The 15,516-nt window shown below is 37.5% G+C and overlaps 1 protein-coding gene across 2 annotated transcripts in view; it reads left to right on the forward strand.

Moving 5' to 3' along the window:
* prkcz (protein kinase C, zeta) overlaps positions 1–15,516 on the forward strand; it is a 206,199-nt gene that overhangs the window by 182,360 nt on the left and 8,323 nt on the right. For both annotated transcript variants that reach the window (XM_056463849.1, XM_056463850.1), the window contains one exon: positions 10,336–10,451. In XM_056463849.1, the coding sequence (XP_056319824.1) occupies positions 10,336–10,451 (116 nt within the window). The remainder of the gene's footprint in view (positions 1–10,335; positions 10,452–15,516) is intronic.

A 15,516-nucleotide genomic window follows, 5' to 3' on the forward strand; every position in this document is an offset into this window, starting at 1 on the left:
GTTGTGTTTATAAGATGCAAAGCAATATGTGCTCATACTTCATTTGTAAAAAAATCTAAAAAAAATTATATATATCTTTCAGATATCTTTGATTATATACAGCTACTCAGCTAACATGAAAACGACTAACATATTTTCTATTTACTTCAAAGGCCCATCCTCAAGAGGCTCTGATTGGTTAGCTAAACAATGTGCTGTGATTCGCAGATCGTCACCAGGAAGCGCCACCCCTTTACTAGCACTCGCTTTGCCTCTTTTGTGTAAATACTGTCAGTCAGTGTAGCCGTAGTTGGTACTGCTCCTTCTTTGAGGAGTTTTTAGTCGAATCCAGCACTGAACTGGGAGAGATTCTGGAAGCTGTCCTTTGTCAAATGCTAGAGCTATATCTTTTTTATAATTCTCTGGAGCATATTTAAAATTAATGTCATGTCCTTTGGAAGCCCAAATACAAAAACTATTCCTATTCCTATTTCCTATGCGCGTGACCTGAAGGGTTTATGACATCATTAGCCCGGATGTATTTTTTTGTAGTCCCCAAACTTCATTCACTGTAGGCTTTGCTAAGCTAACTCTGTAAAAACCAATGTCTCCCTTTAAATTGAACTTTGAGTATATTACATTCAGAGATGCTGTTTATGTTCTCACATCTACATTACACATCAACTAAAGTTTAAAATATGATATCGTAGTGAACCACCCCTTTAATTATATTTTTGGTTTATATTTGACACAAAGTTGCGTTACAACATCCCAGCATTTTAGAGTTTATTTAATAAAATCATAAATAATTATTACAAAGAATTTTGAGTTATGGTTTTGGCCCAGAATTAAAATTTTGGTGCATCCCTACAATAAAGTAGAGGATTTTCAGTTTTTTTTTTTTCAAAGCAAAGGTCTCACACTTTTGGACTCCTCTGCGCAGCATTTACACAATATTTCTATTCCCAAGCAGACCAAATTAAAACAATCTCTGCAACAACAAAAAAAAAGAAAAAGATTGATAACATCTTGGTCTCAGTTCCTCTGGAGTTCCTGTCAGCCTCCTCTGCTAAATCTGTCTTTGTATGCTGTCGTCACAGTGAGCGAGAGCTGATCTCCTCCAGGGCTCACAGTGCAGACGGTGTGAAGAGGATCTGTCTGAGTCTCTCCCCCCTACTCTCTCATTCAGCATCACTCCGTCTCTCGCCATCTCAGTCCACCTCCTCTTCTCTCTCCTTTTCTCACTCTCTCCCACTTTGTCTCTCACTGTCAGGAATGATTTCCCGCTCCTCATTCAAGACTTTCTCACTCTATCTTCTGCAATCTGCCTCACGCTTTCGAAAAAAGCAACCTGGATCTCCCACTCCTTCAGCCCCTCTCTCTCACCGTCTCACTCACAGTCCCCGAAGAAACACTGAGGCTTCTCTCATTTCACTAATCTTCAACCCCTCACTTTCTTATTTTCATGTTCTTTCCCTCTGTCGTAACATTTAGGCAAATAGGCATACATGTTTAGCTACTAAATAAATATTTCTCGTGTTGTTTGTCCAAATTCTGGCACTGCCATCCAAATCCTGCAGAAGAAATTGAGAGTCAGGGATCCTTTTTCCAATCTTCTACTCTCCAGTTTTGGTAGGCTCTGCTAATTTTATCCTCAGGCTGCGTTTACACCAGTGTGTTTTCATTTTAAAATGGCATCTTAGAATGAAAGTGCTCTTCATCCACACTGGCGTTTTTGCTGTGATCTCCGTCCACACTATACACCCTAAATCACATGATATGCGCCCATTCACACTCACTGGTCAAGTGCATATTTTGCTTGTATTCAAACTTGCACTCTACTGGTTTTCAAAATAGTCATGTTTTACAGGCCAGAGATACCAGTGTAGTGTGGATGCCATGCGTAATTGTAAAAAAACTAACACAGGCTAGTGCAAATGGCATCTTTTTGAAGTTATCTGACAGGAGGGTTACTAGTGTGCGCTTCTTCTGCTGCTGTAGCTCTTCTGCTTCAAGGCTGGTTGAACCAGCCTGGCTATTCTCCACTGACCTCCGGCATCAGCAAGACATTATCTACTGCTCACTGGATGTTTTCTCTTTTTCTGTCCATTTTCTATAATCTCCTTCTCAGTAGATAAGCCATTTCTTAAACACTCAGTCCAGCCCGTCTGGCACCAACAAACACATCATATTTAAAGTCACCTATATCATTATGCTCAGTTTTAACTGCAGCATATTACCTTGATCATGTCTATAAACCTAAATAAATTGAGTTGCTTTCTTGATGGGCTTGAAATATGTTTATTTTAACAAGCAGCTAAATAGGCATGTGTAATAAAGTGGTCGAATATATATCCTCCAGTATGGGTAATCCTATTGTTTATGGATTATCGGTTTTCTTATCCAGAGCGGCAGTGAAATCAATGTCTGTTCTAATGTCTACAGAAAGACACAACTCTAAATCAGAGCCATTGTTTAGTCATAAAACAATACGTCTTAAAGGTTTTCATACAAATTGGCACAGTTAAATGAATAATTGTAATTCAAACATGCTTTCCCTTTTTAAAAACCTGGTGAATAGAAAGAAATAAGCTTTACTCTTTTATTGTAGAACACAGTCAGAACAGCCGTGACATGCTGTCATGGGGATCAGACAGTGACTATGCGTGTGTGTGTGTGTGTGTGTGTGTGTGTGTGACTTTTATTTCAGCCAGCTTTGCCACTGCTGTGGTTTGAATGCATTAATAATAATTATCCATTCCTCTGACAGCAGATGTCTGTGTATGTGAGAGTTTGGGGTAATTTCGCTGTGTGTTTTACTCTCCACTGTGTTAATTCTTTGGCGTGTCTGTAATCACACACTGAGTAGACTACGTATTTCAGAACAATTGGTATTGATTTATTGATTTAAAAATTTAAGGATGGCGAGTCCACCAAAACTTCAATTGTTATCATTTATTTACCTTCATGTCATTCCAGAGTTTTCTCTGTTCTTCTGCTTCTTTTTATTTACTGTATATTATTATTTATTATTTAAGTGAAATGAAAGTTCTTGACTTATGAGCAAGTGAATAAAAAGGATGCAGATGGCAACTATGGATCTGATTATAATCCATGAAATTCGTGTGTTAAACACCTTGTTTTGATGCACTTTTTTCACAACACGTCCAATAATGATCACATATGTAACTCTGGACCACAAAACCTTATGTTGCACTGGTATATTTTTTGGCAGTAGTCAAAAACACATTGTATTGTTCAAAATTATACTGTACATTTAAAAAAAAAAAGTAAATAATATGTAAAATTATGTTCAGTAACGTTCTGTAAATTCATTCATTCATTTTCCTTCAGCTTATTCTTATGGTAAATAATATCAAAACAAAGTATTTGATTAGAAATGTTTTTTGTTCTGTTGACTACAAAAGAAGATATTTAGAAAAATGTTGGAAACCATTTTAACATTCTTCAGTATATCTTGTGTTAACAAAAAAACAAGAGGAGTGTGAGTAAACGATGGTGTTTTTTTGTTTTTTTTGGGTGAACTATCCTTTATAGGTGATTTTCTCATTATTATTATTATTATTTTTTTTACTCAGTCAAATATTGTCCTACCAAAACAAAGTAGACATCAATAGACCGCTTATTGTATTTGTGGTCCATGGACATTTACATTTATTCTGCAGCCAGAAAGAACAGGATGTTTAATGAATGTTAGAACACATTTAACTGCTTGAGTATGTACACTGAAAAAGCAATCCAATTAAATAGCTCTGGAAGTGGTGGAAAGCAAACATCTCAACACATTTGAAATGTGTGCTACACCTGTATGTAGCGTCCTTCATTTGTGATCAGATTGATGAAAACATCCTTATAAGTAGGGCTGGAATCGATGCATTGGGAATTGTGAAATGATTTTGCATCAATTCTAAAATGTTCTGAATGCATTGAGATTTTCTTGTGAATGGATTCAGAGCTTAGTTTATAGCCAGATGGCACTATGTGCTTTACAAACAGCCACAACTACCAATCTTTACAGATACAACTTGAACAAAAAACAGTTAATAATAAAGCTAATGTTTTAATGAAAATGTTTAAGCAAAAAACAAGAGCAGTCATAGTGAGCTGTTTTCATTTAACCTGTGGCAATAAAGAGTGCATTTGACTGCTTACAGCAGTGGTTCTCAACCACTGGGCTGCGGACCGGTACTGGTCCATGGATCAGTTGGTACCGGGCTAAACGAGAAATCATTAATTATTTACGTTTTATTTATTATCTGAGTCTGAATGATCTTTTATTTTGAAAAGTCTTTTATTTTGAAAAATGACCATATTCTCTCAGTTACATCTCAGTCACTTGAGTGTCCAATTTAACCCACAAGCAGCAAAATTAGTAAGAGACAAAAACTAATAGTTTTTAGAAAGTTTCTTTGCTAAGGGGAAAGGGCCCAGTCAAAGTACCACAAACTTCCAAGGATCCACAACCCATTTGTCCCATTGTGTGTTTTCTAGAGTTAGTTGTTTCCATTGAAGGTGCGCGGCTTGCGTGTACAAGCAGCATAAAACAAGCTCGTACAGCGATTGACCGAACAGCTCCTTCAGCTTGTGTGGAATATACACATTTTGGTAGATTAATTATCCCAAACACAGAACCCTCAAACTTCAGTGCTTTGCATTTTTTTCCATAAATAAAACTTGTATCAGAGTGACAGCAATGTTTTGTCAGCTTGTCATCCTTTGAGAAAACAGTTGATGGTCGCCTAGCAACCTACGAAACGGTAAAATTTTCAAGTGTTGACCAGTCCGCAGTGATAAAAAGGTTGAGGACCACTGACTTACAGCACATAATTGTAAGCACAAGCACTCTTCTTCTTGCTCACCAAGAGTGTACGATTAAAAACTAGCCTAGAGCAACATCTACTGTTCAAAACTAAGCTCAGAATCAATTGAAAATCGCAGCACATTCCGAATTCGATCCATGAATCACATTGCATTAATTTATTCTTCCAGCCCTACTAATACGACTATTGTGGACACCATTTACATGTATACAGTTAAAGGCATAATTATCAGCTCCCCTGAATTATTAGTCCCAATTTCTGTTTAACAGAAAGACGATTTTTTTTCCAACACATTTCTAAAACATAATAGTTTTAATAACTCATTTCTAGTAACAGTTTCCTTTTATCTTTGCCATGATGACAGTAAATAATATTTGACTAGATATTTTTTAACATACTAGTATTTAATAGACAATCAGATAAAAATATTGCTTAAGGGAGCTAAAAATATTGACCCTAAAATGGGTTTTTAAAAAAGTAAAAGCTTCTTTTATTCTAGCTGAAATAAATCAAATAAGACTTTCTCCAGAAGAAAAAATATTATCAGACATACTGTGAACATTTCCTTGCTCTGTTAAACATCATTTGAGAAATATAAGAAAAAAGAAAAATCACAGGAGGGCGAATAATGTTGACTTCAACTGTATATTGTGTGTATACAAAGAAAAACTTTTACCAATTTTTATTTCTTGAGTGAAATATCCCATTAAGAGACTTTGCATTCTTCATTTTAAAACTCATTTCTGGTGACCTGATCCAGAATCCAGAAACAAATCACCATTTGCATTACAAATCCATTATACTCACACATTTCGGATGGAAAATGTTGTGTGATCAGATCCCGCTGCATCCTGGGTGCATTTACAACACTTTTAATGTGATCAAATGTAATCAAACTGAGATGCGATCACCAACAACACATCAATAGCAGGTGTGAAGGGAGCCATAGAGTCCCATTGCAATCATCCTAGCAGATTTGCCTTCATTTTGTCACAGAAAGGAGGATGCCGGACCCCCGACAGGGAGACTGAGAGAACGGCTGGAAGCGAGACTTTGCTGTGGAGCTGAGTGGGGAATAATCCACTCCCACACAGCAGCGTGAAGAGTCTCTGTGCATCTGGATGGGTTTTGCGTGTGTAATTGGTTTTCTGCTACAGAGACGAGCATTAGCATGTTCCACCAAGCAGGTTGCAGCCAAATGCGTCACGCCTGACTCTCAATGGCCTCGGGAATAAAAAAACATGCACACATGGCGGCTGGGCACCAATTAACATCCCTGTTCCCCCGTGTGCCGTCTTTAACTCGTTGTTATGTCTCTTTCGGCTTTTGTTTTGCCATTACACTGCAATCCAAACACATGCAAAGGCAGAGTGGATTGCTCTTGGGAAAAATGAGGAGGATGACGATGTGCTATACACTGCTTTTCAGAAGTCTGGAGATTTTCGTATGATTAAAAAGAAGTCTCTTTTGGTAATCAAGGCTGCATTTATTTGATCAGAAAATTAGGTCAAATTGTGAGGTATTATATGTGGATATACTCGAATATTGAAAAAATGCTTTAGTTTTAAATGTCAAATTTCATAAATTTATTAATTGCCAAATGAAGTAAATATTTAATTAAAATAGTGTTAGAGATCCAAAATGTTTAAACCTAGTATAGAAATATATTGGACCACAAAATAAAATATACACTTAAACAATTACGTTTGCTGTTCGTTCAAACTACTTATTTAAATTGAGCTGAAACAACACAATTCTTGAGTTTTTTTTTGACAACTTCATTGTTTTATGTTCAATCCACTTAAATTCTTAAAAAACAAATTATTTAACGTAATTCTTTCATATTGTCCCAACACAAGTCAATTGTGTGGAACCCAGCATTTTTTTTTTACAATGTAGATTTATGGACGACTGTCACTTTGGAGCTGAGAATTTTGACTCTGGCAAATTGTTAAAGAGATGTTTCCCCCCAATTTTTTATTCTGTCATCATTCACTCAGCCTCCACATACAGTGTTGGTGGTAACGCGTTATATGTACCGCAAGTTATGTAATAACATTTCTTTTCTAAAGTAACGAGTAGTAACGCATTACTTTTAAAAATAAATAATATTATTTGAATAATGTTGGAAATTAGTAGCAATTAACTTTTTATAGAATTGTTTCATCTGTTGTTGTCAATGGCGGTTTTTCAAAATATCTTTGTTTTCAGCAATGTTTGTTTAGGAATGAATGGTGAGTGAATTTTTATTTTTGGGTGAACTATAGCTTTAATAGAGTTAATAATTCAAAGTTATTATCATAATAATAATTTTTAATTTTCATTTTTTTTTCTCTCTCAAAAGTGTGATTTGGGGGGGGGGTGGACTTTAAGCAATTGTGGCATACTATCTCGTAAATATACAGGGTGATTAAAAAAAGAATACCAAATAACCGCAAATCAGCTGCAAACAAAAAAAAAACAGCAACAAAAAAAGACTCAGAACATTCTGCCAACCGTATATCGGCTAGTTTTGCACAAACACCACTCACTATTTCGTTAATAAATGTAAAAGTCTATTTTCTGCCATTTGACAGACCAACACGAGGCAATAAGCTGGACTCATGAATTAGACTAAATGGAGAGAGTGAGAAGCTAGTGAAAGGAGAGAAGAGTGGCCATCTGTTCCAGCTTGTGCAGCTCGGCGTGGAGTGAAGCACAGCAGGATGGTGTCCTCAAAACACACAGCGAACATTAGAGAAGCGAAAAGAGTCCAAAATGGGAAAACAAACCTCATCTGACCCATACTGTTGACATCCGCAGAATCCGTCCACTCTGACAAGTGCTTAACATCAGTCCTCGGTCTACTATAAATCAATGGCGTTCTTTCTTCTTTCTGCCCTCCATTAATTTTCTCCTTGCTCCTCACTTTTTTGTTCTCTTTTATTAAAAACACTCTGAGGTGCATCAGATCTCCGAAGTGTCCCTCAGAGACAATATTTTGGTGACTTTCAGAGTGTTTTTATGTTGCGAAAAATTAAACATCTTTCATTAGTGGCCCTGAGTTAGAATCTAGAGTTAGAGTCTAAGTTTACATTCTTCCTGTTTTTATGTGAACATGGGTGTCACACAACATAGGCTCATTCTGAAAACGTAGCCCTGCATGTACATGCATTTTTGGAGATCGCAAATTAAGTAGCCAGAAGTAGGTATGAAGCTGTTCCTTTTTGCGCTAGCATCTGACCGCTTACCTCAATGTGGACTGCTTTCCTGCTTTTATCAGTATGTCCAGTGGCTCGCCATGTACATCGGCGGACTTGAGGCACAGAGACGAGTTAATCACGATGATGGGGTCGGAGTTCAAGAATGGTTCCAGAAAGTGTGTAAGACAAAAACAGAATCCAAAAAAGGGTGGGTCAGTCGATTGATCAGTAAGTAAGTTGACAGTGGTCTCTGGTGGATTTAGGTGAGAACAGCAGGTGCGAATGGCGCACAAGGGAAATTTGAGATCTTAAAAAACATTCACAGCGGCCTCTGGTGGATTCGCGAAAACAAAAACTGCAAGAAAAAAAAAATAGCTCCTGAGACGTATTTGTCGCTCTCCAGAAATGTATATAGCAGTACGTTTTTTTAGAATGAGCCCGGGTTGATGTCACACTAGGTCAACCATTTATCAAAGCTCTCTACAGTAGATATGAATTGGCAGTTGTGTTTTTTCCAAAATGTTATTGAACACAATTCTATCTTCCAAGATGGTGGACTGTAATTATTGTGGTTTTGGTGTTTTATTTAGTATTTAATACACGTAATATAATTTAAAAACCTATGTGTTTTCACTGAGACTATTTCTTGAGATTTGGTGTTGTGCTAAGATATATTACTTGAAAATGTACAAATCAGTCACTTGCGAGGTTTCAAAAAAGTTATCATTTTCATATTTTTTAATAAAGCAGATTGTTGGAGTAATTGTTGTTGGTATTTTGAGTATTTTTTTAAAAGTAGTTGCCATTTCAGTTTAATTTAAATGTTCATGTTTACTTAAATGTATTAAATGATTAAATATGAAATTTACACCAATGGATTAGTGGAGCGAACACTGTAGTCAAAAAAGTTGGGGTGGTTCAACTGATGCTAATTAACCGAATAAATTGATTGTTCAATTTGATTAAATCCATAATCCATTTAGTCCCATACACAAAATATGTTTCACTTAAATAATTCAACATTAACAAAACCAAGTTTAAAATAAGAACTGTGTGACAAACTGTGCCTCAAAGTACACATTTGCACTTTCTCTCTCTTAAAATAAAGGCAAACTGTTTTGTGAAATAAAAGTGAAATATTCTGTTTCTCATAATGTTTTCTTATCTGTATGGCTAAAAGTTTTTCATAGTGCTAGTATATTTCAGCTTCACTTTAATTTGTTTAATCAAGTCTTTCAACCACAATGAGCCAGGACAGGATTTTCTCAATACTAAAAGCAGGCATACGTGTCAGATGGGCATTTCAGACATGGTAAACTTTGGTGAACTCTTTATATTTAAGTGGCCTTAATTATTATGAACACATTTAAATTAACCACTTATGTACATACAGTATATGTTTGTACTAATATTTTTTAAATAATATGCTTATAATCACATCTGTAATTAATTTCCGTAATTACATTCAGAATTACACTGTTGACCCACCTCTTACCTTAACCCAGGGGTGTCAAACTCAGTTCCGGGAGGGCTGCAATTAAGTTTCAACCCTGCTTCAGTACACTTACCTGGAGGTTTAAAACAAGCCTAAAGGACTCAATTAGTTTGATCAAGAGTGTTTAATTAGGGTTAAAGCTAAACTGTGCAGAGCTGTGTCTCTTCAGGAACTGAGTTTGACACCTGTGCCTTCACACAACCTTAAACCTACCCATACCCCCAGACCTGTTCCTAACTCTACCTGTATCCCACTTCAAGAGCGCCAGAAGTGTTGTGCAATTCTATATGAACACAATAAGTACATTGTGTTACATAACAATTAAGGCCAGTTAATAAAAAGCGGGACCAGATGTTTGAATATGTTTTTGTTTTAAAAGTCACAAACTACAAAGAGCTCAACAGGAAGGATTCATTCATCCTAGTGTATTCATTCATATTTTACGTGACCTAGCTGTCAAAATTGTGGATCTATTGATGTGCACTAAAACTTTTACACACTCAGCTTGAGCCGTTCTCTACAGTTTTTTTTTATAATTATTTTTTTAGGGTTTTCACCTTTAATTGATGGGACAGTAGAGAGTATTGACAGAAAAGCATAGGGAGCAGTGAGAGGGGAAGGATCGGCATAGGACCACAAGGCGGGAATCAACCAGTACACCACTGGCGCCAACCGTTCTACTGTTCTTAATGTTTAATGTTTGCAGTGCAGACAGTATAGACTGCTCACCAGGTTTTAGGGGAAAAAAGCGCATTGACGTTAATCAAATATCTTTGATTGTTATTGTAATATCGGAGTGGATTGTGTACCAATTTTCTCCCCTTTTTTTCTCTTGTAGCTGGAACAGAAGCAGGTGACGCCACCATTTAAACCTCAGATCACAGACGACTACGGTTTAGAAAACTTTGACACGCAGTTCACCAACGAACCCGTGCAGCTCACGCCAGACGACGAGTAAGTATCCAAATATGTTATGCTTGGCCGTGGGGCGTTTCATTACTACAAACGATTAATAAAGATGTATGAAAGAAGAATCAGCTGTTTTCCAAAGACCTGCTGAAAACTACTGAAGCAACTGGTGCAGATTTGAATTATGAAAAGACAAACTGGCATCACCTTACATGCTGCAGAGTCTTCCAAATGTTTCACCGAAAATTAAAGTCAGTCGTCACTTCTGCGGAATCCGTCTTGAGAGAGCGATTATGTAATATTTTAACGACTTCAAAGTTACTCGGCAGATGATTTAGGCGTTTAATAACGGGGGTTTCCACTCAGCTTGATTCTGCTGGTCCAGGATGGTGAGGTTTATGTCTAAGATTCCCCTTCAGAAAGTGAGAGGGAGATGAAGTGAAATGGTTTACCCATCTGGAGGCTATCGTCAAGAGGTAATGATGTCATACGGAAACATCCCCTCTGGAGTTTCTGATTGCTTTACAGTATGAGGTGCGCTGTAAAAAAGGCCTCATTGAAAGTCAGGACAAAGAACAGCTCGAAAACAGCTAAAAACCTGATGCAGAGAGGCATTAAAAACCAGAGATGGTGCTGGCAACCGGCTTTAATCAGTGTGAAGTGAGTTTCTAGGGGGGCTTTTAAGCTTTATAGTCTTTTCTTCAGACGCTCATTCATACGCTCGGTCCTTTTGAATACCGCCATGATTAAAACAAGGGCTAAAATAAGAGACTTGTCAAGGAAAAAAATGTGCATTTATTTGATGGCGGAGGATTGTAGATTGACTCATGGCATGTGTGAATACATGGGGGTCAGTTGTTGAGGTCTCGGCCAATTTCTCTCAAGAGATTCTTCAGACATTCCTGTCATTCTGCGTGAAGGACAATCGCGCCGGGCTTTGAGGCGTATTGTTCTGCAGAGGTGTGTTTCTGTGGAGAGGAACTCGAGTCTGCACAATGACTTGTATGTCTGGCTGAATTTGTTATTCTGATTTGATCCATAGAGACAGGCGGCCCTCGAGCTGCTAAAAAGGATTCCTGTTTTCAATCGACGGTAAATGGAGCTCCAAAAATGCAGCTCAGAAAGAGGGCGGCATCTTTGATGAACAACGTGATTTGGTACCATGACTGAAATTCATCCCATTATTGCCCAAATCTGAGGGATGTGGATTTAAAACATAAACTATTTACCAGGGTTACGCAAAGAGAATCAAAGAATTGGATCACTTTCAGTTCATGAGAGGGAATTTGATTCAATTTGGTCAAAACACACAAGAAGCCGAAGCCTGTCTATCTCTCAGTCTATATATTTATCTCTATCTGTCTGTGTCTTTTTTAAATCCATCCATCCATCCATCCATCCATCTATCTGTCTATCTCTGTTTTAATTCTATCTATCTATCTATCTATCTATCTATCTATCTATCTATCTATCTATCTATCTATCTATCTATCTATCTATCTATCTATCTATCTATCTATCTATCTATCTATCTATCTGTCTGTCTGTCTGTCTGTCTGTCTGTCTGTCTGTCTGTCTGTCTGTCTGTCTGTCTGTCTGTCTGTATATTCTGTCCATCTTTGTCTGTCTGTATGTCTGTCTGTCAATCCATCCGTCCATCCATTTGTCTCTGTCTGTCTGTCTGTCTGTATATTCTGTCCATCTCTGTCTGTCTGTATATTCATCCATCCATCCATCCATCTATCTATCCATATATCCTTCTATCCATCTATCTATCTATCTATCTATCTATCTATCTATCTATCTATCTATCTATCTATCTATCTATCTATCTATCTATCTATCTATCTATCTATCTATCTATCTATCTATCTATCTATCTATCTATCTATCTATCTATCTATCTGTCTGTCTGTCTGTCTGTCTGTCTGTCTCTCTGTCTGTCTGTATATCTATTCGTCTGTCTGTCTGTCCCTCCATCCATCTATATTTCTGTCTGTCTTTCTGTCTGTCTCTTTCTGTCCATCTTTGTCTATCTGTCTGTCTGTCTATCCATCCATATATCCATCTGTCTGCCACTCCATCCATCCATCTAAATCTCTGTCTGCTTCTGTCTGTCTGTCTGTCTGTCTGTCTGTCTATCTATCTATCTATCTATCTATCTATCTATCTATCTATCTATCTATCTATCTATCTATCTATCTATCTATCTATCTATCTATCTATCTGTCTGTTTATCCATCCATCCATTTGTCTGCCTGTCCCTCCCTCCATCAGTCTATATCTCTGTCTATCTGTCTGTCTGTCTATCTATTTATCTATCTATCTATCTATCTATCTATCTATCTATCTATCTATCTATCTATCTATCTATCTATCTGTCTGTCTGTCTGTCTGTCTGTCTGTCTGTCTGTCTGTCTGTCTGTCTGTCTGTCTGTCTGTCTGTCTGTCTGTCTGTCTGTCTGTCTGTCTGTCTATCTATCTGTCTGTTTATCCATCCATCCATTTGTCTGCCTGTCCCTCCCTCCATCCATCTAAATCTCTGTCTGCTTCTGTCTGTCTGTCTGTCTGTCTGTCTGTCTGTCTGTCTGTCTGTCTGTCTGTCTGTCTATCTATCTATCTATCTATCTATCTATCTATCTATCTATCTATCTATCTATCTATCTATCTGTCTCTATTTATCTATCTGTCTGTCTATCTATCTATCTATCTATCTATCTATCTATCTATCTATCTATCTATCTATCTATCTATCTATCTATCTATCTATCTATCTATCTATCTGTCTGTCTGTCTGTCTGTCTGTCTGTCTGTCTGTCTGTCTGTCTGTCTGTCTGTCTGTCTGTCTGTCTGTCTGTCTGTATGTATGTGTGTCAGTCTATTTATCTTTCTGTTCATCTATCTGTCTATATATCTATCTTTCTATCTATCCGTCTGTCCCTCCCGCCATCCGTCTATCACTCTCTCTCTTGGTCTGTCTCTGTCTGTCTATCTATCTCTCTATCAGTTTTTAAATCTATCTATCTGTCCATCCGTCCCTCCCTCCATTTCACTGTCTGTCTGTCTGTCTGTCTGTCTGTCTATCTTGATTTAAGTTACATTATTGCATCCTGATTACTCCCTACATGTAAATGGAAGAATCCAGCCATTCTCCGTTCATTTCCATATGCACTACAACCCTGATGCTTGTGAATGAGGTCATCTCATACCTTGAGGTGATTTCATTTCTTTGCTCTCCACGAGAAACCCAAGCAGCACCTCGCTGAACTATGCACACTAATCGCAGAGTACACAATCACTGCTGTCTCCAAGCCGACCAAGGCAATTTGTCGGTGAAGCTGTCACTCATAATTAGCAGAAAGCAAGTTGCAGATGAACTGACAGACAGTAATCTAAAGAGCCACGGCGGGTTCTTAGTTCAATACGAGATTTTCCAAGCGGGCTTCAAAGCAGCGCAGCAGCCAGACACTTCAAAAGCGGAGCGAGCTCTGGAAAAGCCTGACGTCCCACACGGTGGAGGAGACGAGGAGGGGGAGGAAGTGATGGAAGCCTTTTTTGTTTGACGGATCTGGCAGACGAAAAAAGAGGGTGGGGGGTGAAATCCTTCCTTGTAAGAGATTTAGTCTTTCGGATTAAAGGAAAGTGCGTCCAGAGCGGGACGTGTCTCAGAGCGCAACGGAAAAGGATGAACTCGAATCCAACGCGACTAGAGACACGATTCCCTTTTACATGCTCGTACAAACGGCTTATAAAAGAACCTGGATTCCCAGTGCATTGTTATGGAGTTTAGTTTACACAGAGTGTATCGCTGTTCAAAAGTTTGGGGTCAGGAAGATTACTTTCAGAACTTTTATCATGTCACAAAAGATTTCTGTTTCCAGTAAAGCACTGTACTTGAAGGGGGTGTTCATAAGACTGTCATGACACCTTTATTGTCATGACATGAATATGAAGGAGATTGTATGCATGACTACTGTCATTGAGTCATTCACTCCATTGTGTCATTTGAAATGCAAAGATTACATTGTTTGAGATGTCAAAGTTATGACAGCTTGACACAAACAAATATTTCACAACCCGTTTTTGTTATGACAACTTGACATTACCAAGACATCATAACTTCTGTCATAAATGTGATTGTCATGAGTCCATTATACTTGTGTTCATTCATTCATTTTCTTTTCGGCTTAGTCCCTTTATTAATCAGGGCTTGCCACAGCGGAATGAACCGCCAACGTATCCAGCATATGTTTTACGCAGCGGATGCCCTTCCAACTGCAACCCATCACTGAGAAACACCTATACACTCTAACTCACACACACACGGACAATTTTAGCTTACCCAATTCACCTATAGCACATGTCTTTGGACTTTAGAAACCGGAACACCCGGAGGAAACCCACGCAAACACGGGGAGAACATGCAAACTTCACACAGAAATGCCAATTGACCCAGCCAAGGCTCAAACCAGCGACTTTCTTGCTGTGAGGCGACATCGCTACTCACTGCGCCACCCATTGATTTGATTTGATTTGATTTGATTTATTCATTTTCGAACAAAATATCATACATAAAATATCATTTACAAAAAATACATTTCAACATGGTTGAAAATGGAGTGGGATGAAGCACAAGCTAATTATTTTACCCACCCCATTACCACATACATCATTTGTTTATTACTTAAACTTATATCTTCTTTTTACATGAAACATATTTTATCCTTTTGGCATCTTTGACAAATTATATGTTTAGTTCCATTTGAACCTTTATATTTTGTAACATAAACCCCAAAACAAAAAAAAACATAGTACTGCAAATAGCCATTAATTAAAATTTCATCATACCTTTCTCTTTTTATACTTTTTCAGTCACCTTCATCATTATATTTCTTTAATAATATATATTTATACAACTTTTTAAATTGATTATTATCCTGACATTGTTTGAGAGTCAGATCTAGGCTGTTCCATAGTTTTACACCACAAACAGACAGTTGTTCTTATTTTCAACCTCCTAAAATTGAGTTCTTCTCTCAGATTATATCCCTCTTGTCGTTCTTCAAAAAACGTTTGTATGCATTTTGGAAGTAGTTTATACATTATACTT

Source organism: Danio aesculapii, chromosome 8 (assembly GCF_903798145.1).
Source record: "Danio aesculapii chromosome 8, fDanAes4.1, whole genome shotgun sequence".
Lineage (NCBI taxonomy): Eukaryota > Metazoa > Chordata > Actinopteri > Cypriniformes > Danionidae > Danio > Danio aesculapii.